Genomic DNA, 26,807 nt, shown 5'->3' on the forward strand with positions numbered 1-26,807 from the left:
ATTGCATCATTTGCGAATCGTCTGGGCACCTTAAGAATCTGATAATGCATATAATTTTATATGAAATAAGCTATAATTTGAATGATCCTGGTGAGTTTAGCAGGTAGAACTTTGCCACATACAGGCTGCAATTAACCTTATTACACCTCAGTAAAATTGTCCTTTTACTAGACTCTATTCATGTTTGTTCTCCCTCAGTAAAAATGTTTTCCATCCATTTCCTCCCTCCCAGTTCTCCAACGCCCAAAGGAAAAATACATTCTCGACTTTACCAAAATGACATCTAAGCTTTCTTATCTATCGCCCAACAACAATCCTACTTGTGAGGACAGGTTTTATGCACTTTCACTGACCGGAGGCAGCCGTATGCACTGGCTGAGGGTACACAAACCTCTGTGTGTTTGGAATCATATACAGGGCCGTTGAGAGCGCCGCTGGGCCCTGGTAAAGAGGGGGCGTGGCCTAATCCCTGGAGGCGTGGCCGCGCCCCCTCGAAGAAAAATGACAAAAATATACATTTGCAGCGCCGCGTTGCGGCCGCTGTGAACCCCACAGCCTGGCGCAAAGCCAGGGGGGGCGCGATCAGTGTGATCGCTCCCCCCCTCAGGCATAGGAGACTGCTTGCAGCCACAGCAATCTCCCACTGCTGCTGGGAGATAGTGAGGAGGGAGGGAGGGCGGCGCCGGACCCGGGCCCCTCTGGAAGCCTGGGCCCGGGTAAATTGTACCCGCTCCCCCCCCCCTCTCGGCGCCCCTGATCATATACCCCAGTGTTTCTCAAACTCCGTCCTCATGGACTCCTAATAGTGCGTGTTTTCAAGGTATCCCCAGGAATAGCACCACCTGTAGATATATTATGTTAGTCAATTAGCACACCTGTGCTCCAGCTACAGTAGATGATCTCGAAAACATGTACTGTCAGGGATTTATTTACGAAGTGTCGGGTTGTAAAACCCGGAACTTCTGTCCGTCGTTATACCCATTATTTAAAAGGGCAATGCTTTTACTAGCCGTGTCTTGCTAATAAATGCACTGACCTTTTAAGTATCGGGTATAAACATGAACATGCCGCACACGCGACTCTGCAGGCTTGCGTGATTCCGGCACTTATCCTCCCCTGTGCATTTCTGACGTCGGTCAAGTATTGTAAGGGCAGGACACAGGCGCAATTAGGACTGCTGGTGGTCAGGGATGGTCACAGATGATGATGATGATAATGATAGTGACGGCAAATGGAAGTAGTCAACTCCTTGTGATTGGCCATCTGTGAATGCACAACTGGTGACGATAGGTGCTTTTTTTCATCGTTTGAGCATATATATATATATGTATATTGTTTTATATGTGTATTTTAGCAGCTTGGGTTTTGTTTCTGCTGTATTAGAGAGGTTCTCTGCCTAATAGCGAGTTCCGGATACGTTCAGTATCCCAATAAAGAGGATGCTGGCGCTTAGAATACCAGCACCGGAATCCCAAAGCCAGTCAGAATCCCAGCGCCAGCATCTGAAGGTAAGTAGCGGGGTTAGGGGGAGGGTTAGGGCTAGGAGTTAGGCACTAAGGGGAGAGTTAGGGTTTAGGAATAGGCACGAGAGGGAGGGTTAGGGTTTAGGAATAGGCACGAGAGGGAGGGTTAGGGTTTAGGAATAGGCACTAGGGGAAGGTTAGGGTTTAGGAATAGGCACTAGGGGAGGGCTAGGGTTTAGGAATAGGCACTAGGGGGAGGGTTAGGGTTTAGGAATAGGCACGAGAGGGAGGGTTAGGGTTTAGGAATAGGCACTAGAGGGAGGGTTAGGGTTTAGGAATAGGCACTAGGGGGAGGGTTAGGGTTTAGAAATAGGCACTAGGGGGAGGGTTAGGGTTTAGGAATAGGCACTAGAGGGAGGGTTAGGGATTAGGAATAGGCACTAGGGGGAGGGTTAGGGTTTAGGAATAGGCACTAGGGGAAGGTTAGGGTTTAGGAATAGGCACTAGGGGGAGGGCTAGGGTTTAGGAATAGGCACTAGGGGGAGGGTTAGGGTTTAGGAATAGGCACTAGGGGAAGGTTAGGGTTTAGGAATAGGCACGAGAGGGAGGGTTAGGGTTTAGGAATAGGCACTAGGGGGAGGGTTAGGGTTTAGGATTAGGCACTAGAGGGAGGGTTAGGGTTTAGGAATAGGCACTAGGGGGAGGGTTAGGGTTTAGAAATAGGCACTAGGGGGAGGGTTAGGGTTTAGGAATAGGCACTAGAGGGAGGGTTAGGGATTAGGAATAGGCACTAGGGGGAGGGTTAGGGTTTAGGAATAGGCACTAGGGGGGAGGGTTAGGGTTTAGGAATAAGCACCAGAGGGAGGGTTAGGGTTTAGAAATAGGCACTAGGGGGAGGGTTAGGGTTTAGGAATAGGCACTAGAGGGAGGGTTAGGGATTAGGAATAGGCACTAGAGGGAGGGTTAGGGTTTAGGAATAGGCACTAGGGGAAGGGCTAGGGTTTAGGAATAGGCACTAGGGGGAGGGCTGGGGTTTAGGAATAGGCACTAGGGGGAGGGTTAGGGTTTAGGAATAGGCACTAGGGGAAGGTTAGGGTTTAGGAATAGGCACGAGAGGGAGGGTTAGGGTTTAGGAATAGGCACTAGGGGGAGGGTTAGGGTTTAGGAATAGGCACTAGAGGGAGGGTTAGGGTTTAGGAATAGGCACTAGGGGGAGGGTTAGGGTTTAGAAATAGGCACTAGGGGGAGGGTTAGGGTTTAGGAATAGGCACTAGAGGGAGGGTTAGGGATTAGGAATAGGCACTAGGGGGAGGGTTAGGGTTTAGGAATAGGCACTAGGGGGGAGGGTTAGGGTTTAGGAATAAGCACCAGAGGGAGGGTTAGGGTTTAGGAATAGGCACTAGGCGGAGGGTTAGGGTTTAGGAATAGGCACTAGGGGGAGGGTTAGGGTTTAGGAATAGGCACTAGGGGAAGGTTAGGGTTTAGGAATAGGCACTAGGGGGAGTGTTAGGGTTTAGGAATAGGCACTAGAGGGAGGGTTAGGGTTTAGGAATAGGCACTAGGGGGAGGGTTAGGGTTTAGGAATAGGCACTAGGGGAAGGTTAGGGTTTAGGAATATGCACGAGAGGGAGGGTAAGGGTTTAGGAATAGGCACTAGGGGGAGGGTTAGGGTTTAGGAATAGGCACTAGAGGGAGGGTTAGGGTTTAGGAATAGGCACGAGAGGGAGGGTTAGGGTTTAGGAATAGGCACTAGGGGAAGGTTAGGGTTTAGGAATAGGCACGAGAGGGAGGGTTAGGGTTTAGGAATAGGCACGAGAGGGAGGGTTAGGGTTTAGGAATAGGCACTAGGGGGAGGGTTAGGGTTTAGGAATAGGCACTAGGGGGAGAGTTAGGGTTTAGGTATAGGCACTAGGGGGAGGGTTAGGGTTTAGGAATAGGCACTAGAGGGAGGGTTAGGGTTTAGGAACAGGCACTAGGGGGAGGGTTAGGGTTTAGTAATAGGCACTAGAGGGAGGGTTAGGGTTTAGGAATAGGCACTAGGGGGGGGTTAGGGTTTAGGAATAGGCACTAGAGGGAGGGTTAGGGATTAGGAATTGGCACTAGGGGGAGGGTTAGGGTTTAGGAATAGGCACTAAGGGGAGGGTTAGGGGAATAGGCACTAGAGGGAGGGTTAGGGTTTAGGAATAGGCACTAGAGGGAGGGTTAGGGTTTAGGAATAGGCACTAGGGGGAGGGTTAGGGTTTAGGAATAGGCACTAAGGGGAGGGTTAGGGGAATAGGCACTAGAGGGAGGGTTAGGGTTTAGGAATAGGCACTAGAGGGAGGGTTAGGGTTTAGGAATAGGCACTAGGGGGAGGGTTAGGGTTTAGGAATAGGCACTAGGGGAGGGTTAGGGTTTAGGAATAGGCACTAGGGGGAGGGTTAGGGTTTAGGAATAGGCACTAGAGGGAGGGTTAGGGATTAGGAATAGGCACTAGGGGGAGGGTTAGGGTTTAGGAATAGGCACTAGGGGGAGGGTTAGGGCTAGGAGTTAGGCACTAGGGGGAGGGTTAGGGTTTAGGAATAGGCACTAGAGGGAGGTTAGGGTTTAGGAATAGGCACTAGGGAGAGGGTTAGGGTTTAGGAATAAGCACTAGGGGGAGGGTTAGGGTTTAGGAATAGGCATTAGGGGAGGGTTAGGGTTTAGGAATAGGCACTAGAGGGAGGGTTAGGGTTTAGGAATAGGCACTAGAGGGAGGGTTATGGTTTAGGAATAAGCACTAGGGAGAGGGTTAGGGTTTAGGAATAGGCACTAGGGGGAGGGTTAGGGTTTAGGAATAGGCACTAGGGGGAGTGTTAGGGTTTAGGAATAGGCACTAGAGGGAGGGTTAGGGTTTAGGAATAGGCACTAGGGGGAGTGTTAGGGTTTAGGAATAGGCACTAGGGGGAGGGTTAGGGTTTAGGAATAGGCACTAGGGGGAGGGTTAGGGTTTAGGAATAGGCACTAGGGGGAGGGTTAGGGTTTAGGAATATGCACTAGGGGGAGGTTTAGGGTTTAGGAATAGGCACTAGGGGAGGATTAGGGTTTAGGAATAGGCACTAGAGGGAGGGTTAGGGTTTAGGAATAGGCACTAGAGGGAGGGTTATGGTTTAGGAATAAGCACTAGGGAGAGGGTTAGGGTTTAGGAATAGGCACTAGGGGGAGAGTTAGGGTTTAGGAATAGGCACTAGGGGGAGGGTTAGGGTTTAGGAATAGGCACTAGAGGGAGGGTTAGGGTTTAGGAATAGGCACTAGGGGGAGTGTTAGGGTTTAGGAATAGGCACTAGGGGGAGGGTTAGGGTTTAGGAATAGGCACTAGGGGGAGGGTTAGGGTTTAGGAATAGGCACTAGAGGGAGGGTTAGGGTTTAGGAATAGGCACTAGGGGGAGGGTTAGGGTTTAGGAATAGGCACTAGGGGGAGGGTTATGGTTTAGGAATAGGCACTAGAGGGAGGGTTAGGCACTAAGGGGGGAGGCTTAAGTTAAGGTACCGGGGAGGGGGAGGTTTGGTTTAGGCACTAGGTGTCGGTATGCTAACCCTGTCAAGATGCCAGTGTCGGGATTCTGACCGCCGGGTTACCGAGCGCCCGGCATCTCGTATCCATCCCGTGAGTTCATATTTTGCAATCAGAACAAACGGTTAAAACATGGAGGTACGTATATGCGACGGCTGCTACTAGAACCGGCCAGTGCGTATCTTGCGCTGCGCACGTCTCACTTTATGGGAGTAAGCGCCTGATTCAGAGGTGGAGGCAAGGTTGATGCTGGACACAGTGGAGCTGTGTTTTTTGCTACTACACGGTTAGTGTGGGTCAGTTTCACAAAAGCAGGGACTGTTCTAGTGGCAGAGGCTCTTGTTCTTAACGGAGGGACTGAGAGCTGGTGCGGTCGGCCTACGTGAGAGAGCAATAATGCAGAAAGAGGGCCTGAAGCAGAGCTGGGCGCAAAAAAAAGCTGCACGTTAAAACAGCGCATTTATGACCTGATTCTGAGATATGCGCTATTCCGATGTTTAAGCAGTTGAGCGACATTCCTTTAACCACTGAGGAGTTCTTCTGTCTTCCTCTCCTACACCCCCCCCCCAAGAAAGTTACACCTTAAACCAATATCATGTTCTCCTTCCAATTTCTCCTCCCTTATCACGTTCTCTCCCACCTTATTGCCCCCATGGCAGTGTTGCAGTTCCCGTTTTCCCTACGCAGGTTGCGCTTTGTTAATTTACCCTCTAGCTGACAAAAATCGCCCCCCTCCTCTACTATGGTCCATCAAACATGGCTTCCAGTCACGACCTCTCCCACCTTACTGCCCTCCAGCAACGTTCTCCTGCCCGGCATCTGTGCAGCAAGCAGCTTGCTGCTATCAGCAGAGCTGGCGGTTCTGTGAACGCCTGCCGCTCGGGTTACTGAGGAAGTCGCCTGTCATTGTCACACACACATGACAAATTAAAGTAATTACAATTAAGGAGAAGTAAATAAAGAGGTTTAATTCCCTGAACACCTCTCCATTAATACCCACGTTCCTCAATCAGTGATCCGTAACCTCCAGCTCCTGTTTCTTTCCCGAGGACACGTTGAGATTGTGCATTTCTTTCTACAGGTTGAGGAGATTCGAGGATGTATTGAGAAGCTCTCAGAGGACGTGGAACAAGTTAAGAAACAGCACAGCGCTATCTTGGCGGCTCCCAACCCCGATGAGAGTAAGTAGCAGCGGACATCGGCAGTGAAAGAGTGAGGGCGATGGGGAATGGGCATGAGCTGAGTGGGGAAACAGGTAAAGAAGAAAAATGGTGTCAGCCTGGTTATTAAAGCCGCCATGGAATTATTGCAGAGTTTTCAAGATAGCTGGTTTCTTACTTGATTAATGGCCACTGCCAGACTTATTGCTTCACTACTTTTTATTGGTCAGCTGCAATGTCAGAAAAAAGTAAAAAAGGACAATTTCCTGATGACCTCGTCAACACTGAATCTAAGATTATTATTATCAGCTATCTAATGTGCCGGCATATATACACAATGCTGTATATGAATAATATAAAGTCACAAATTACGTATAATGACGAAGGTTAAGCTGGCTCTGTCCACGTCAGGCAAAAATGATAATTTATTAGGTGACAAGTAAGCCTCTTTGAAAAGTAGAGTCCCAAAGTCTTGATAGTTGAGGAGAGCCAGGGAGGGTACACAGTGTAGTACGTAGACAGCTGACATGGAGACATGTTGCATGGAAAGAGATAATGAGACAGGAAAACATTTCAAGATCAATGAAGAGTATTTATGGCGGAGGTAAAATCATTTGTTTTAGTGGACGCTCATGGTGTGTGTCATATGAAGATGAGGGAGCTCATGGTGTGTGTCATATGAAGGTGAGGGAGCTCATGGTGTGTCTCATATGAAGGTGAGGGAGCTCATGGTATGTGTCATGTGAAGGTGAGGGAGCTCTTGGTGTGTGTCATGTGAAGGTGAGGGAGCTCATGGTGTGTGTCATATGAAGGTGAGGGAGCTCATGGTGTGTCTCATATGAAGGTGAGGGAGCTCATTGTATGTGTCATGTGAAGGTGAGGGAGCTCTTGGTGTGTGTCATGTGAAGGTGAGGGAGCTCATGGTGTGAGTCATATGAAGGTGAGGGAGCTCATGGTGTGAGTCATATGAAGGTGAGGGAGCTCATGGTGTGTGGTATGAAGTTGAGGGAGCTCATGGTGTGAGTCATATGAAGGTGAGGGAGCGCATGGTGTGAGTCATGTGAAAGTGAGGGAGCTCAGAGTGTGAGTCATGTGAAGGTGAGAGAGCTCAGGGTGTGAGTCAAGTGAAAGTGAGGGCGTTCAGGGTTGAGCCATGTCAAGGTGAGGGAGTTCAGGGTGTGAGTAATGTCAAGGTGAGAGAGCTCAGGGTGTGAGTCATATGAAAGTGAGGGAGCTCATGGTGTGAGTCATGTGTAGGTGAGGGAGCTCAGGGTGGGAGTCATGTGAAGGTGAGGGAGCTCAGGGTGGGAGTCATGTGAAGGTGAGGGAGCTCAGGGTGGGAGTCATGTGAAGGTGAGGGAGCTCAGGGTGTGAGTCATGTGAAGGTGAGGGAACTCAGGGTGGTAGTCATGTGAAGATGAGTGAGCTCAGGGTGGTAGTCATGTGAAGGTGAGGGAGCTCAGGGTGGGAGTCATGTGAAGGTGAGGGAGCTCAGAGTGTGAGTCATGTGAAGGTGAGGGAGCTCAGGGTGTGAGTCATGTGAAGGTGAGGGAACTCAGGGTGGGAGTCATGTGAAGGTGAGGGAGCTCAGGGTGTGAGTCATGTGTAGGTGAGGGAGCTCAGGGTGTGAGTCATGTGAAGGTGAGGGAGCTCAGGGTGTGAGTCATGTGAATGTGAGGAAGCTCAGGGTGTGAGTCATGTGAAGGTGAGGGAGTTCAGGGTGTGTGTTATGTGAAGCTTAGAGAGCACATAGTACGTCTTTTGGGCATGGACTTCATATAGTTCTGTTGCATTGAGACACTACATGGGCAGACATACATCCTCTGTGTTTTACTCCTTTGCGCAGAGACTAAGCAGGAACTCGAGGATCTCACAGCCGATATCAAGAAGACGGCAAATAAAGTTCGCTCCAAGTTGAAAGGTTAGTCCCCCATGTTTGTGATTCCTTCATTCTAGTTTGACATTTTAAGATTTGACCCATCCGGCTGACCTCCATAGAGCCCCTCAAAGTCTGTTTTCTTACACTCACAATTTACCACTTTGCCTGCTTCAATCATTGTAGTTGTCTTATGATGTTCCATGGATGCCTAACGAGCTGTGAAGGGGTCATTCTTTGGACCCCTTAAAGTCTGTTTCCGTACACGTTTCTATCCCCAGATTGAATCTGCAAACCATTCACAAGCCTGCTGGAAACACTTTCAGGAGCGGTGAAATTCATTCACAGGTCCCACTGTAACCTACACTATAAAATTGCTTTTACTTTATTTTATACTGGTTTATGAATACTGGTTACCCCTACTGGGCCTGATTCTGACTCGGAAGCAAAATGGCCACAAGTACGGATTGCCATGGAAGCCAGAATGACTACATTTAGCTCATGCGAGCATCCATCGCTCTTCATACCTATGCTCGTTCCCGTCCGCAGCCTTATCATTAATATCGGCACTTTAACCTTCCTCATGCTGGGTGGAACAGGCATCTATTCTCTGAACGCACTAGCACAGAAGTCTGGCAGTGCTCCTATGACACTCTCGCCAGTCGCCTCTTCTCCGTGCATTCCACCCAGCTGCCGCCCAGAAGCATCCACTTCACAGATGGAAAGATTCGGCCACACACATAGTAAACCAGTGACTCTCGTGTCCTATTTCAAGGGGCTTGTGCGTGGTACGGTGCATGCACGGTCTGCAGTTACTCCTTGCGCAGTCTGCTGAGAAACGTCCTGGTGCCCCGATATATTTAATGCCATCTATTCTCATCATTAAATCTTTGACGTTTAAGTCATTGATATCAGTCCGTCTTCAGCTTGACTTTCCTGCTTTCTTCACAGCTATCGAGCAAAGCATTGAGCAGGAAGAGGGCCTCAATCGCTCCTCGGCTGACCTGCGCATCCGGAAAACACAGGTGACAAATGCCCCAACTGCCCCATTGCCCTCTGTAGTAATCTAACCCTCTTTCCTCCAACTTCGCATCATTACAGTCTACTTGAAGTCTATGAAGTCTTCTGCGTCCTTCATTGTCTTTGACCTTAGCCATCGTCTCCACCGTCCCTCGTCCTGCTCATCTCACCTTCTCGAATTTCCTTCTCATTCCTTGCGTCTCACCGCCCTCTTCTCATCGTTGTCCCCTGTCCTCTCTCTCTCTCCTCTCCCCCCTGACGTTTCTAACGCTCTCTGTTATTCCCCCAGCATTCCACCCTGTCGCGTAAGTTTGTGGAGGTGATGACAGAATACAACGCGACGCAGTCTAAATACAGGGACCGCTGCAAGGATCGTATCCAGAGACAACTGGAGATCAGTACGTATCTCAGAGATAGTGGATAGGAGGGGGCACACTGCTGAGGGATGTGTGGAGAGCAACGTGGTGGGAAGGGTGACTCTCATTGGTTGAGATAAATGTGGGGCGGGGAGAGTCAGTGGCAGAAAACATGTGACACCTGTCTCATTCCTCCCGGCAGCTGGCAGAACTACCACTAACGAGGAGCTGGAAGACATGCTGGAGAGCGGGAAGCTGGCCATATTCACAGATGATGTGTGTTATGGGGTTGGCTGGTGGGAGGGGGGCAGGGGACATTTTGGGGAGATTTTGAGCACATTTAGCCCACATACAGCATGCTTGGCCTGATCCTGACAGCTGGTCATCTCTACCCACCAAGTTATATGCACCACAGAGTCACAATGGGACTGAAAATGTCCCACATGGGGCGGCCATTTTGTAAGCTGAACCAACAGTCATGGCAACGATTTTTGAGAATGCGCCTTGAATAACAAATCACATGGGGCATAGAACTGAACTGTGACATACAGTATATACCGGGAACTGTTCTAAAATACATTTTCATATATACATTTCCAAAAATGGCCAAAAAAGGCTATTCGGGTTCAGGTTTTCTAGGTGAGCATTTATAAAGTCACTCGCTATCTGTCATATCAGATATTCACTCTAAGTAGAAACGCCACTCGCAGATACACTGGTCACTAGAAGGCCTGATAGTCCCAGGACTAAGGCTGCCACGGGGCAAGGTTTTGCGCACTTTCTCACCTTATTATTTTTAGCCCTTTTTTTTTTTTTATTGTTTCTTACTAAGGTTGTATTTACATTTTCACTACATGTTGAACTTTTTGCTCAGTTACAACTGAATTATTTCCGGTCATTGTGTTTAGCGACGGATTGCAGGGTTGCGGCCGTGGAAAGATATTGCGCTGGGGTGGGGACAGGACAGAAATGTGGCCTACAGGCAAAAAATGTGGCTCCCCACCTCCAAAGCCGCACAATGGGGAGCATTACACAGACCAGTGTCAGATAAGCAGCACGCAGAAGCACACACTAATAGTGATTCACGTAGACCCCTACACAAGATCCAACCCACAGCCTGACCGCTCTACTGCCTCCTACAGATCAAGATGGACTCCCAGATGACCAAACAGGCTCTGAATGAAATCGAGACACGACACAATGAGATCATCAAGCTGGAGACAAGTATCCGGGAGCTGCATGACATGTTTGTAGACATGGCAATGCTTGTGGAGAGTCAGGTGAGGGAGCGCGGCCCACAGTGACACGGGTGCTGGGCTTATCACAGCATGGGGGACTCCGCCTGACCGCGCCAAATGTTTCCCTTCCAGGGAGAGATGATAGATCGTATCGAGTATAACGTGGAGCACTCTGTGGATTACGTGGAGAGAGCAGTGTCTGATACCAAGAAAGCTGTGAAATATCAGAGCAAAGCACGAAGGGTGAGTAACAGAAAGACTGATGGACTGTTATATAGGACAGCGAGTGTCTATATACACCCGGGACAGAGAGACAGACTTATACAAGAGAGAGGACTGTGTGTCTATATACACCCAGGACATTGAGACGGACTGTTATACAGGAGAGAGGACAGCGAGTGTCTATATACACCCAGGATAGAGAGACGGACTGTTATACAGGAAAGAGGACAGCGAGTGTCTATATACACCCAGGACAGAGAGACAGACTGTTATATAGGACAGCGAGTGTCTGTATACACCCGGGACACAGAGACAGACTGTTATACAAGAGAGAGGACAGCGAGTGTCTATATACACCCAGGACAGAGAGACGGACTGTTATACAGGAGAGAGGACAGCGAGTGTCTATATACACCCAGGACAGAGAGACGGACTGTTATACAGGAGAGAGGACAGTGAGTGTCTATATACACCTGGGACACAGAGACAGACTGTTATACAGGAGAGAGGACAGCGAGTGTCTATATACACCCAGGACATAGAAACAGACTGTTATACAAGAGAGAGGACAGCGAGTGTCTATATACACCCAGGACAGGGAGACGGACTGTTATACAGGACAGAGGACAGCGAGTGTCTATATACACCCAGGACAGAGAGACGGACTGTTATACAGGAGAGAGGTCAGCGAGTGTCTATATACACCCAGGACAGAGAGACAGACTGTTATATAGGACAGCGAGTGTCTATATACACCCAGGACACAGAGACAGACTTTTATACAAGAGAGAGGACAGCGAGTGTCTATATACACCCAGGACAGAGAGACGGACTGTTATACAAGAGAGAGGACTGCGAGTGTCTATATACACCCAGGACAGAGAAAGACGGACTGTTATACAGGAGAGAGGACAGCGAGTGTCTATATACACCCAGGACATAGAGACAGACTGTTATATAGAACAGCGAGTGTCTATATACACCCAGGACACAGAGACAGACTGTTATACAAGAGAGAGGACAGCGAGTGTCTATATACACCCAGGACAGAGAGACGGACTGTTATACAGGAGAGAGGACAGCGAGTGTCTATATACACCCTGGACACAGAGACAGACTATTATACAGGATAGAGGACAGCGAGTGTCTATATACACCCAGGACAGAGAGACGGACTGTTATACAGGAGAGAGGTCAGTGAGTGTCTATATACACCCTGGACACAGAGACAGACTATTATACAGGATAGAGGACAGCGAGTGTCTATATACACCCAGGACAGAGAGACGGACTGTTATACAGGAGAGAGGTCAGCGAGTGTCTATATACACCCGAGACATAGAGACAGACTGTTATATAGGACAGCGAGTGTCTATATACACCCAGGACACAGAGACAGACTTTTATACAAGAGAGAGGACAGCGAGTGTCTAAATACACCCAGGACAGAGAGACGGACTGTTATACAGGAGAGAGGACAGCGAGTGTCTATATACAGCCGGGACACAGAGACAGACTGTTATACAGGAGAGAGGACAGCTAGTGTCTATATACACCCAGGACAGAGAGACGGACTGTTATACAGGAGAGAGGACAGCGAGTGTCTATATACACTCAGGACAGAGAGACGGACTGTTAAACAGGAGAGAGGACAGTGAGTGTCTATATACACTTAGGACAGAGAGACAGACTGTTATACAGGAGAGAGGACAGCGAGTGTCTATATACACCCAGGACATAGAGACGGACTATTTTACAGGAGAGAGAACAGCGAGCGTCTATATACACCCGAGACAGAGAGACAGACTGTTATACAAGAGAGAGGACAGCGAGTGTCTATATACACCCAGGACATAGAGACAGACTGTTATACAAGAGAGAGGACAGTGAGTGTCTATATACACCCAGGACATAGAGACAGACTGTTGTACAGGAGAGAGGACAGCGAGCATCTATATACACCCAGGACAGAGAGACAGACTGTTATACGGGAGAGAGGACAGCGAGCATCTATATACACCCAGAACAGAGGGGATCATTCAGACCTGTTCGCGAGCAAAGGACGCTCGCAAACGGGTCGATGTTGCCCCACTGCGCATGCGTGCGACGGAGGGAGCTCTATCGTGCGCATGCGCGAGACCCGGACTGCGACAGCCAAGCTGTCGCTCCGGGTCTCGCACCAAGGGGGGCGTGCTGTCGATGTTGATTGACAGCACGCCCCCTTTGGTGGGTGTGCCGGGGGCGTGCCTGCCAGACGGAGGCGTTCCCATGGGAACGCCTACCGTCTGAAGCCGGCCCCACTGACATCACTAGTGATGTCAGTGGGAGTGATTTTGGCTCTGATAGAGCCAAAATCACTCCAGGGCTTGCGGCAGCGAGACCCTACCGCAGGGTCTCCGTCGCAAGCCCGATGGTCGCAATGGTCAAGACCATCGCGACCATCATCATGGACGCTCGCTATAGCTGTGGGTGGTAACCCACAGCTATGCGAGCGTCCATGAGGACGCTCCAAAAAAAGGTAGGAGGGCCCTGATTCAGAGTGAGCGCTCTGGTCAGAGCGTTCAGCTCTGAATCAGGCCCAGAGAGACAGACTGTTATACGGGAGAGAGGACAGCGAGCGTCTATATACACCCAGGACAGAGAGACGGACTGTTATACGGGAGAGAGGACAGCGAGCGTCTATATACACCCAGGACATAGAGACAGACTGTTATACAAGAGAGAGGACAGCGAGTGTCTATATACACCCAGGACAGAGAGACGGACTGTTATACAGGAGAGAGGACAGCGAGTGTCTATATACACCCAGGACAGAGAGACGGACTGTTATACAGGAGAGAGGACAGCGAGTGTCTATATACACCCAGGACAGAGAGACAGACTGTTATACAGGAGAGAGGACAGCGGGTGTCTATATACACCCTGAACATAGAGACAGACTGTTATGTAGGAGAGAGGTCAGTGAGTGTCTATATACACCCAGGACAGAGAGACGGACTGTTATACAGGAGAGAGGACAGTGAGTGTCTATATACACCCAGGACAGAGAGACAGACTGTTATGCAGGAGAGAGGTCAGTGAGTGTCTATATACACCCGGAACAGAGAGTCAGGCTGTTATACAGGAGAGAGGACAGTGAGTGTCTATATACACCCAGGACAGAGAGACAGACTGTTATGCAGGAGAGAGGTCAGTGAGTGTCTATATACACCCGGGACAGAGAGACAGACTGCTATACAGGGGAGAGGTCAGCGAGTGTCTATATACACCCGGGACAGAGAGTCAGGTTGTTATACAGGAGAGAGGTCAGCGAGTGTCTATATACACCCAGGACAGAGAGACGGACTGTTATAGAGGAGTGAAGTCAGGTAATGTATATATACACCCTGAACGGACAGACAGACTGTTATAGAGGAGTGAGGTCAGAGAATGTATATATACCCCTAGGACATATAGACAGACTTTTATGGAGCAGTGAGGTCAGGCAATGTACAGTATATATAAAACTGTGGACAGATAGAAAGGCTGTTATAGAGCAGTGAAGACAGGGAATGCCTATGGACCTGATTCAGAGCTGCTCACTAGATGCGATCGCTCGCCCCCAGTGTATGCAAATTCGGCAAAGTGACGGTGTGGCAGGCGCTCACTCGGAAAGGCATAAGCACGCCCACTTTGTCTGGGCGAGCGATCACTTTGTGTATGCAGACGCCCATTAGCGTATGTAGAGACGCCCACTAGCGCACGTCATCTCCAGGAAGTGTATTAAAACATTGGTACATCGAGGACCATCGGATGGGTACGCAGCGCTTGTGGTTGCCTTAACTTACCGCAAACACTGCGAGGAGTTCTGTGTAAAAAAATAGTCTGGTGACGTGTACTATGATGCTGTCTGTTAATTATGCACGCCTTAGAAACGGCGTTGCCACACTCAGGCACGCCTGCGTTCGCACCTCCACTCCCCCGTTAGTAGTGTCCTGACCCTGTTACCACCCACAAACGGCCTCTCCTGTCACTTATTACACTGGGCTGTCTTTGCTTGGTGAGAGATCGGATTCCAATCGTTCTGAGTAGTTCACGCACTCGCAGTACGAAGCGTGCTTATGCGTGGTCGCTTAACATCTACCGCGTACGAGCGAGCGGCCGCTTGTGACCAGGTCTGAATGAGCTTCCTATATACACACTGGACAGATAGACAGACTGTTATAGAGCAGTGAGGTCAGACAATGTACAGTATATATAAAACCCTGGACAGATAGACAGACTGTTATAGAGCAGTGAGGTCAGGCAATGTACAGTATAAATAAAACCCTGGACAGATAGACAGACTGTTATGGAGAAGTGAGGTCAGGGAATGTATATACACCCTGGACAGACAGACAGTCTGTTATAGAGGAGTGAGGTCAGGGAATGTCTGTATGCAAATAGACGTATCAAGTGGGATAGGAGACAGACACTCACACTTGGAGATATAGCACAGGAAAACAAAGTGGACAGATAGTGATAATACGTATATATTACAGATCTATGCAACGTCTTTCTATCTCTTTTAGTCATTGAGCTGAATGCAGTAGGAGTCTCTTATTTTATATATGTCTGTATTTTACTGTACTGTCCTTCTTTGTAACCTGTCTGACAATTTCTTTTTATCTCTTCTCCCTTTCTTCGTCATCTCAAATCCCTCATCTGCACTGCCTCCATTGTCTTATCTCTTTTTTCGCTTTACCAATGTCCCCCCTACCCTCTCATTCTTCTTTTCTCCTCCATCTTTCTTCCCTCCACCAATATTTACCCTCTACACTCTCATTCTTCTCTTCTCCTCCATCTTTCTTCCCTCCACCAATATCTCTCCTCTACCCTCTCATTCTTCTCTCTTCCTCCATCTTTCTTCCCTCCACCAATATCTCCCCTCTATCCTCTCATTCTTCTCTCCTTCTCCATCTTTCTTCCCTCCACCAATATCTCTCCTCTACCCTCTCATTCTTCTCTCCTCCTCCATCTTTCTTCCCTCCACCAATATCTCTCCTCTACCCTCTCATTCTTCTCTCCTCCTCCATCTTTCTTCCCTCCACCAATATCTCTCCTCTACCCTCTCATTCTTCTCTCTTCCTCCATATTTCTTCCCTCCACCAATATCTCTCCTCTACCCTCTCATTCTTCTCTCCTCATCCATCTTTCTACCCTCCACCAATATCTCTCCTCTACCCTCTCATTCTTCTCTCCTCCTCCATCTTTCTTCCCTCCACCAATATCTCCCCCCTATCCTCTCATTCTTCTCTCCTTCTCCATCTTTCTTCCCTCCACCAATATCTCTCCTCTACCCTCTCATTCTTCTCTCCTCCTCCATCTTTCTACCCTCCACAAATATCTCCCCTCTACCCTCTCATTCTTCTCTCCTCATTCATCTTTCTACCCTCCACAAATATCTCTCCTCTATCCTCTCAATCTTCTCTCCTTCTCCATCTTTCTACCCTCCACAAATATCTCCCCTCTACCCTCTCATTCTTCTCTCCTCATCCATCTTTCTACCCTCCACCAATATCTCCCCTCTACCCTCTCAATCTTCTCTCCTCATCCATCTTTCTACCCTCCACCAATATCTCTCCTCTACCCTCTCATTCTTCTCTCCTCATCCATCTTTCTACCCTCCACAAATATCTCTCCTCTACCCTCTCATTCTTCTCTCCTGCTCCATCTTTCTTCTCTCCACCAATATCTCCCCTCTTATTCTTATCTCCTCCTCCATCTTTCTTCCCTCTACCTTCTCATTCTTATCTCCTCCATCTTTCTTCCCTCCACCAATATCCCCCTCTACCCTTTCATTCTTCTCTACTTCTCCATCTTTCTTCCCTCTACCAATATTCTCCTCTACCCTCTCATTCTTCTCTACTTCTCCATCTTTCTTCCCTCCACCAATATCTCTTCTCATTCTTCTCTCCTCCATCTTTCTTCCCTCCACCAATATCTCCCCTCTATCCTCTCATTCTTCTCTCCTTCTCTATCTTTCTTCCCTCCACCAATATCTCCCCCTTACCCTCTCATTCTTCTCTCCTTCTCCATCTTTCTTCCCTTCACCAATATCTCTCCTCTTCCCTCTTATTCTTATCTCCTCCTCCATCTTTCTTCCCTCTACCTTCTCATCTCCTCCATCTTTCTTCCCCTCATCAATATCTGCCCCTACCCTTTCATTCTTCTCTTCTCCATCTTTCTTCCCTCCACCAATATCCCCCTCTACCCTTTCATTCTCTCCTTCTCCATCTTTCTTCCCTTTGCAAATATCTCCCCTCTACCCTCTCATTCTTCTCTTCTCCTCCATATTTCTTCCCTCCACCAATATCTCTCCTCTACCTTCTTATTCTTCTCTCCTCCATCTCTCTTCCCTCCACCAATATCACCCTCTACCATTTCATTCTCTCCTCCTCCATCTTTCTTTCCCTGAACAAATATCTCCCGTCTACCCTCTCAATCTCTCCTCTATCTTTATTCCCTCCACCAATATCTCCCCTCTTTCCTCTCATTTTCTCCACCTCCATCTTTCTTCCTTCCTCTGTCTTTATCCCTCCACCAATATCATCCTTCTAACCTCTCATTATTCTATTCTCCACTGTCTCTTTCTTCCTCCACTATTGCTTCCTCTCTGTGTTCTCATTCTTCTCTGTCTTACTCCATCTGACAATATCTTCCTCTATCCTCTTAATCTTCTCCTCCGACTTTCTACCACAATCCTCTGCCTCTACCACCCTTCTTTGCCCCCTCTGCCACTCTTCCCTGCCTCTCATTACCACCCTTCTCTGCCTCTCACTACCACCCATCTCTGCCTCTCTACCACCCTTCTCTGCCTCTCACTACCACCCATCTCTGCCTCTCACTACCACCCATCTCTGCCTCTCTACCACCCTTCTCTGCCTCTCTACCACCCATCTCTGCCTCTCACTACCACCATCCTCTGCCTCTCTGCACCACCCATCTCTGACTCTCTCTCTTTGTTCCTCCATTATTGCTTCCTCTCTGTGTTCTCATTCTTCTCTGTCTTACTCCATCCGACAATATCTTCCTCTATCCTCTTAATCTTCTCCTCCGACTTTCTACCACAATCCTCTGCCTCTATCTACCACCCTTCTCTGCCTCTCTCTGCCACTCTTCTCTGCCTCTCACTACCACCCTTCTCTGCCTCTCTCTACCACCCATCTCTGCCTCTCACTACCACCCATCTCTGCCTCTCACTACCACCCATCTCTGCCTCTCACTAAAACCCATCTCTGCCTCTCTACCACCCTTCTCTGCCTCTCACTACCACCCATCTCTGCCTCTCACTACCACCCTCCTCTGCCTCTCTGTACCACCCATCTCTGCCTCTGTCTACCACCCTTCTCTGCCTCTATCTGCCACTCTTCTCTGCCTCTCACCACCACCCATCTCTGCCTCTCACTACCACCCATCTCTGCCTCTCTACCACCCTTCTCTGCCTCTCACTACAACCCATCTCTGCCTCTCACTACCACCCATCTCTGCCTCTCTACCACCCTCCTCTGCCTCTCACTACCACCCATCTCTGACTCTCTGCACCACTCATCTCTGCCTCTCTCTCTTTGTTCCTCCATTATTGCTTCCTCTCTGTCCTCTCATTCTTCTCTGTCTTACTCCATCCGACAATATCTTTCCTCTATCCTCTTAAACTTCTCCTCCGACTTTCTACCACAATCCTCTGCCTCTATCTACCACCCTTCTCTGCCTCTCTCTGCCACTCTTCTCTGCCTCTCTCTGCCACTCTTCTCTGCCTCTCACTACCACCCATCTCTGCCTCTCACTACCACCCATCTCTGCCTCTCACTACCACCATCCTCTGCCTCTCACTACCACCCATCTCTGCCTCTCTGTACCACCCTTCTCTGCCTCACTCTACCACCCTTCCCTGCCTCTCTCTACCACCCATCTCTGCCTCTCTCTACCACCCATCTCTGCCTCTCTCTATTACCCTTCTCTGTGTATGTTTTACCCTTCCTCTTCCTCCCTCCTCTGGCTCTATCTTCAACTCATCTTCCGCTGCCTCTATTTTCCCTTTCGGTGCTCTTTCTACCCCTTTGCCGTCGGCCTTCTTCCTCTGCTTCTGATGCGGTTGGGTATGTAGAAGAAGATTATGATTATAATCTGTTGTGTAGTGCTGGGTGTTGTGCTGGCCTCCTCTATTGGGGGGACACTGGGATTCTGAAATATAACAGATGCACAATGCAGATTAAAAAGGAAAGATAAAGAAAATAGTGAATTACAAAAAGAAAAAAAAAGAGATACAATATTATGTACATGACAAGTATTGGAATTTACGCACAGATCAGGAACCTGTGAGTGCGTCAGCCCATTTTCGCCTCTGTGGGTTTCACTCAGGAGTTAGGTTACCATCAGCTAATTTCAGTTTGCGGGGCCGCATATTAAGTAGAAAATTTACCCCTCAACAGTGTTAACTGACGTCAACCTAAAGCCAAATCTTTACCTGTCACCCACAGGAGCTGGGGGCGAAAAGGGCAAAAAAAATTCCCAAATATTTGTTTCTTTTATTTTTTTTCTCCCGCTGTCTGTTTCCTGTATTTGTTTTTTTTTCTTTTTAAAAATCTTTATTATTTATTATCCCGTCTGTCAAGGTTTGAAAAAAACAAAACAAACAAACAAACAAAAAAAAAAGTTGTATTTGACGTTGCTGGACGTGTTCCATGGGGACCCCCGGACATGTGGCGTTGGCAGAGGGTCCGGCCTGGCGCTTTACATTGTCCTTTCTTTTGACTGGTGGCCGAGTGTGTTTGTTTCCGCCCAAAGTCTTGTGTGTGCGCGTCCGCTCGAATCTCTTCCGTTTTGTCGGTCAGGTGGTGATGAGATTGTGTTTTGGGGGGGGCGGGCTCGTGAGCCCGTTGGTGATCCGTCTTGGGAAGCGAGCGACCTCTCTAGTTCCCGGTCGCTGGTGGAGAAAGACTGGATGCTATGTGAAAAGCATTGCTGACGTCTACACACAGTGTGGCTCCACTCTGTGTTACTGTGTGTTGTGTATTCTGCAGCCGTAGCAATAGGCAGGGGAAGCATCGCCTCATCTCGTTCCTCCCCGCTCCGAGGAAGGAACATGCTGCTCGCCCTTCATCTGTTCCTTTCCACCTCTTTACATAGTGTTTGACATGAGTTTTTTCTTTTGCCAAAGTTTTGTTGGAAAATCTCATATTTCTTGCCTTCTCGTATAAAATATCCAATATATATATTTTATTTATTTTTTTCATAAACTGTGAATCCTTATAACTTCCTCTGTTGCCTTATGAACCGCTTAACTCTATTGCTTTGTATAACCATTAGCTATAGTCCCTTATCGTTCCATGATATTGTCCTTCCTATTGCCACACCTACCTTGTTACCGCACAGCAGTACAAGGTTATATACTATAATATCTGTTGCTTCATAGGAATCTCCTTATGACGTCTACTACTCCGATGTCCTACTATTATACCCGTCCCTTAACTTATAAACAAATATATCCTCACCCTGCATCCCCTTTTTTAGATATAGGGGTCTGTCTCCCTATGTATTCACTTCCTGTAGCCCCTTACTCTCCAGTTATCTGGCTGATCCTCCTACACCTAGAATTGAATTTCTTCCTACATAAAAGAGTATTTCGGATCAACAGATACACGCGCGTAGCTTAGTTCTAATATTGTCAGATGGATGCAATGATGTGTGCTTGGGGGAAGTAATATTCCTTTGCACGTCTCACTTCCTGAAAACGTACACAGATGGTGACACATCTGAGGCACAACAGAAAGGGCACACCTATAACTCGCTGTGGAGGAATATAAAAGACTGTGTAAAATATATTCAAATCCGAAGGCAATGGAAAACTAAATATTTAAAAATGATGCAAAATGCTATTTTCTAAGGGGGAAATAACAATGTATTTGGGGTATGTATTCATTTAAATTGTACAAAACTTCGTACTGAATATCAGAATTCTCTGACCGTGTATATGCAAGAAATTGTCTTTAATGTCCGTTTTCGCACACTCCGCCATCTTTACTTATTTTCAAAATAGTCGTCTTAACTTTCTTTTTATCTGCATTTTTTTTTCCAGCCAAATATAAGTAACAATAAACCAAAGTTTGTCCCAATTCCTGCCTTGGCCGGCCCAACTCAGGCCCCTGTAGGGTCCCCACAGCAGCTGACCCAACGCTAACGCGTTTCACTACCAACTAATAAACTGGCCCTAGAGACAACAAAAGCGGAACAGCAAGTGTGAGTGTGTTTCTTCATCTTGTCATACAGCAATAAAGTACTCTGACCTCACAGCTGTTCTGCTTGCGACATCAGAAGGATGTTGCAAAGGATTATGAGCCACTGGGCTGGGCTTTGAGTGTTGTATACAGTTTATTTTTTGTTTCTTTGTGGGCTACCATGCATATGACATTGAAGTTCATAGCACAAGACCTTTTGTGTGCAGATGTACAGCATAGAGGTATGACTAGAGCTTCTGGTATTTATACCGGCGTTAGGGGTAAGTAGATTAAAGTGAAATAACAACAATGCCATCTAGTGGGGAGCAGAGGGTACTACAGGACTAGCAGAGGGAGAGTACAGAGCAGCACTTGTCAGTGCATACGGCTGACGAACATATCATTCTCATTCCCTGTCAAAAGCGGCACAAAATTTTATGCAGATAAGAAAAGGAAAATGTCAGCAGCGCGCACGCCCCCTCGGTAATCATTCTGTCTGTCTGTCAATCCGTCGCCTTTTGCATGAATATGAGCTATTTCTGTGGATATTTCAAATCTCTTTTATCCTGAAAAATAGTAAACACTTTTACCCAGGGGGGAGAGGAGAGGGGGACAGGCAGTTTCCCGTGTGCATGCAAGAGCGAACAAACCTGGCCAAGAACTAAACCGGGGCGGCCATTTTGAACTAATTTTGGCACAAACCTCTGTCGAGAAACAAACAAAAGCATAAGCATCAGATTGTGTTGTCAGATATATAATATATATATATATTTCGTTCCCTTTATCAGCCAGGAAGTAGCCACCGGTTCGTGGTATCAGCAGGTGGTTTAGGTCACAAAATAAAATGGCTGTCTCAGTAGGTAAAAGGAAGGTTCTTTCACTGTATCTATGCAGTTTTCATTGTTTTTTAACACGCCACAGTGAAAAGTGGTTCGTCCTGCCTTCAGCTTTAATATTTAATATATATATATATACAGTATATATAGGACAATTTGAAAAAATATATATATTGATTCTCACAGAAATCATTAGTAATTCAGTAAAGATATGAGACATTTACTGAGTAAAGAATATGTCCAATTATTTGTCTGATTTTGATGTCTACTGTGACAACTGAACTTATGTTTTTTGAAGTTTAAGGGGATTTCTAAAAGTATGAGTAGTTTAAGTCCCCTCTTGTATGTTATATGGATTTCAGTTTGTTTTTTTTATATGCAGACCACAATCCAACTTGCTCTTTTACTTGACAAAAAGCCTTATTTATTTTATTTTTGATCAGTAAAGTGTCTTTAAACAGGTGCTCAGCACCCAGCAGTGTTCATTATTTAATCTACATTGATCACGTAAGAACACTCAGTGATTATTTAGTATGACAAGTCATGAGAACACAGAAGCATGTTGAAAAGAGTGTCCGACAGGAAGCAAGTTTCAAAATGGCCGTCCACAGCAGCCATATTTGTATGAGCGTCTCTGGTCCCATTGTGTGTGTTGTGCCCTTGGATTTCTGAGTGTCTAATTGGCTTTTTTTGTCTTTGGATTTGCTGTAAATGTTTTCTCCGTTAGCGGCCTTGAAATTTGCATGTTTGTTTCATTTTAAAAGAGCGTCTCCGGTCGTGAGGAAAACTGAAATAAGAACCAGTTCTATGGAGGGTTTACACAGAGAGGGAGCGGCAGAGCCAGGGGGCAGGTCCGGGAGGGAAGGGAATTAACAAGTCACCGTGAGAGTCGGTGGTAGTGATGAAGAGAGTGGGGAAGTGTGTGTGATGTCACACAGATGCAGATCCGCAACATGTGACAATCATGAGAGAACATTCCTTAGTCACAAGAATAATTATCGTCTAACCAGTCCATCCAAAAGATGGATTGGCCTACGTTTGTCTGACGTCACACAGACCTCATGCAGAATAGGGTGTTAAATGTGTGAGGCAGTCACAAAATGAAGGAGCTGGAAAACCAGGTCATCCTAAAAGGAAATTGAGATACCAAAGGTTACTTTTATTAATGTTAGGAAATGTTTGGAAGAATGGGCAAACATTTGTTGCCTGTAGGGCCATTCTTAGGAGGCAGTGGTACTACTAATGTCCTGTCAACAGAAGGCTTTGCAAAAATGGCTGACTTAGTAAAGAGTGACCTTATCGACTAAGACGTGGTTCAGCCATTTTCCTCTGTCTTGAAAACAAAAATGGTAACCACCCCTGGTGAAGAGGATCGATGACATGTTGCAACCTCCCATTCCTCTCCATTATCCCTTTCCCACCAGAGGAGCCTGCAACACATCCCCATTAGCAGAGAAGGAGATTGAAATCTCCCGCTCCCTCTTCTCCCTTACTCCCTCCCTCCTGTCTGAACAAAATTTTTTTGATGTTTAAAAAAGTCTCAGTTGAAAAAAAAATGTGAATTGCAAAAAAAAAGTTGTTTTAAGGTTGAAAAAATATAAAAAAAAACTGAAAAAAATTCTGAAAAAAAAAACTGCTTGCATGTTACAAAAATGTGAAAAAAATTACAGCAGAAACCGTGAAAAAAAGAGAAGAAAAAAAATCTTAATTCTCGGTTACAAAAAAAGTGTTGTCGTCTTTATTTGTTTTTGTTTGTTGTTTATTTGTGTTTTTTTATTGTGCTGCTGAAAAAAAAGAATAAGAAACATATCGTTAAAAAAAAAACCCTCACCCTAATGTGTTTTTGTGAAGTAAACAGTCGTGTCTCTCTGTGTGTGTATTTAACCTGATGTCTTTTGTCTGGGAGGGAAGTGGTTATGTCCCAATAGGGATTATCATACATTTGCTTTCATGGTGTCATTTGACCATATACAGTACATGAGCTTGCACAATTCCAGTGCTTTAGGTCCTGTCCCGAATAATACAATGTAATGGAAGCATTAACACTTCTCCGTCATTCAACAACTTGGTCAAACTCACCCTGATTTTAATTCCTGAATGATCGAGTTATGATTTATATCATATTAGATTGGATTTTAGTAACTGATTTTTGGTGGGGGATCACACACACACACACACACACACACACACACACACACACACACACACATTGTTTGCTGTTTTTGGCCAAATCGGTCACAAACTACTACATTTACAGAAAACATTTGTACAGTACGTCTGTGGCTAGCTCAACATGCACAAGAGTAATCTAAACTAATATCTGATTGACTGTTGTAAGAGTTGGGGTAAGTCTGATTTTTGCAACGTGGTATTAAAATTACACATTTAATTTAAAATTCATTGAAAGATTTACTACAATTGACCCTTGAAATTGAATATAAATTTTTGGTATCACGTTACTCCGTTAACTTTTTGCAAGATTTTACAGTTCTACAAAAACAAGTAAAATGCAGATTTTTCTTACACGGAAGAAATGTGCCATGGGTGATAGATTCAGAATCTCATGAAGATCCCATGGGGCCCTAGGCTCTGTTCACATGAAAACATGTTACAGTGATCTGGTCCCCACAGGCCATAGTAAAGAGCTTATATTGGTGAATGGATGATCCAGCTCTGGATAGACTGCTACTGAATACTGGTTCAGTACACAAAATTGCTGCCTCATCCGTGGGTAGCTGACAGATGCACTTTAAGCCATTGTGGTTATTATTTAAATATACGGTGATCGCTGCAAGCAATGTCAAATTTTACCTAAAGCATCTACTACTCAGAAAATAAAGGCCTCAGACTCGCAAGCAAAGTGGCCGCATCTGAAATTTCTTTTGCACTATGCAAGGTGACCATACGCATCTCTGTCTATTCAGCGTTGCAATTCCATTAAATGGGTTTCATTGTTTGGCAATGGGGAGTTCACATATAAGATAAGTTTCAGACGGATCCCCTGCAACAAAGAGGGCTGGTGCAAATGTTCACCGATTGTAATGATGGCCACTTTCTTAGTTGGACATGTAGATGAATACAAACGGAGATCCGCAGATGAATAGCCACCTAGATGAATACAAACGGAGATCCGCAGTTTTTCAAGTGCGATTAAACCAAATTGCTTACAACTCTGAGTCAGCCACTGTGTGGGCAAGTCCATTACTTACCGTACATTACGTTATTTAAGGACTATCAGCATCAAAGTGTGTTCAATAGGCTGTTAGATAAAAAAATATTACACACTTCAAATTAAAGACATTACAAGGCATTTAAGGTGATAGAAAAGAAAATACATGGCAGTGAATAAAATAAGAATAGTTTGGTATAACTCTGCAGAAGTATTTTTTTTTATTTGCTTACTACTAATAACTTGAAATTTATTAAAATTATTTTTTTGCAGTTAAAAAAAAGATTACCAAAAATTTATATTGTACTAAATGGTTTTTTTTACTACATCAATACACTTGGTGGAAATAAATTATATTTTTTTAATTCTAGAAAACAAATGTTTAAGCACATTTGTTAACATATTTCAAGTTATTGTATAATTAAATTACCTTTTTGTCTATGTTTACTTTTTTAGGGTGTGTGACATACATTACATTACAGATTTAAGACCAAAAGTTAAGCTAAAAAAAATCTAACTTAAAAAAAGAACTTTAGTTCACCTCGAGAATATGGAACACCTTTTTCCACCATTTTTTTGCTGGAATAAGGTTTTTGTTTAATATAATTTAAATAAGGTCTTTGCAGACATACATACACTAAACTTGATTTCCAATTGCAGAAATAATGGAACTATAACCTGGCAATACTGACCTGGTGCAATCACAGTTAACTTGCCATTTCCATGGTGAGTGCCTTTTAGTTCCAATTGTTAAAAAAAATATATATATACAAAAATAGATTCAAATAGATGAAAAATATTGGGGGAAAAAATACTAAATATTTCTAAAAACATTGAATAAAATTATTTATAAAAGAAAGATTTTTTTTTCCAATGAGTTTTATATCCAAAGTATTGTGGCAGTACAATTAAAAAAAGACTTTGCGTGTTCGTAAATTATCCTACAGATTTTATGTCCAATCACCAATTAGCTTTTATCAGTCTATGTGCTGTTATTGATGGTTTAGTGTTATATACAATACTTTTTAGGCACTATTCAACACATTAAATAACACTTTAAAGCAGAAAAACTAATATAAAAAAGTGCATTGAAATTTAGTTCATTACTGTTTGCGAGATGTGACTTGTCTTTTAAACGTAAAGCCTGACTTGCTATTATTGTAAAATGTGTGGACATTTAAAGGAGTCACAGTGATTGTTCTCTGGTGTGTAAGGTTAAAGGCTTAGGACTACTCTTCCTTAACGTATCATGCCCCCACATATAACAAGTGGGGTGTCCATTACCAGTATCAGAGGCCGGAAATGCTGCTTTTAGTGGCCGTTGTGGGGAAAATGACACTGCAAGACACTCATTATGTATTTATTTTTTTAAACTAATCTTGATTAACGGCGCAATAGAGTATCAGCATTTTTATTTCTTATTGAGACACTGCAAAAATAAATAAATTAAGTAAATTGCTCTTACCTATCATCCTTAGGATCAGTTATGTGGTGGTGAACAGGTTTGCTCTACGGGATTTCAAATGTAAGTTACTTGATGTCTACAGCCATGGCCTGTTGTGTCCATCATTCTTTCTAGGTTTAATAGTGTTACACAGCACCACAGTGCATACACTGCAAATTGTCCAAAGCACACTTAAGGTGCATACACACGTAACGATTTTCTGTCAGATTTTCCATTTGAAAAGTGAACGATTTTT

The 26,807-nt window shown here is 45.8% G+C and overlaps 1 protein-coding gene across 1 annotated transcript in view; it reads left to right on the top strand.

Annotated features, from left to right (window-relative positions):
• The window catches only part of STX1B (syntaxin 1B), a 161,098-nt gene extending 135,801 nt beyond the window's left edge, over nt 1–25,297 (top strand). Inside the window, exons 3-10 of the mRNA XM_088463824.1 lie at nt 6,077–6,176; nt 8,002–8,076; nt 8,983–9,056; nt 9,341–9,449; nt 9,610–9,683; nt 10,550–10,687; nt 10,778–10,888; nt 18,993–25,297. Of these exons, the coding sequence (XP_088319950.1) occupies nt 6,077–6,176; nt 8,002–8,076; nt 8,983–9,056; nt 9,341–9,449; nt 9,610–9,683; nt 10,550–10,687; nt 10,778–10,888; nt 18,993–19,073 (762 nt within the window). The 3' untranslated portion in view covers nt 19,074–25,297. The remainder of the gene's footprint in view (nt 1–6,076; nt 6,177–8,001; nt 8,077–8,982; nt 9,057–9,340; nt 9,450–9,609; nt 9,684–10,549; nt 10,688–10,777; nt 10,889–18,992) is intronic.
• The last annotated feature ends 1,510 nt before the right edge of the window (nt 25,298–26,807 follow it).

The sequence above is a fragment of the Taudactylus pleione genome, unplaced genomic scaffold, assembly GCF_031769625.1.
Source record: "Taudactylus pleione unplaced genomic scaffold, aTauple2 ptg001463l, whole genome shotgun sequence".
NCBI classification, from domain to species: Eukaryota; Metazoa; Chordata; class Amphibia; order Anura; family Myobatrachidae; genus Taudactylus; species Taudactylus pleione.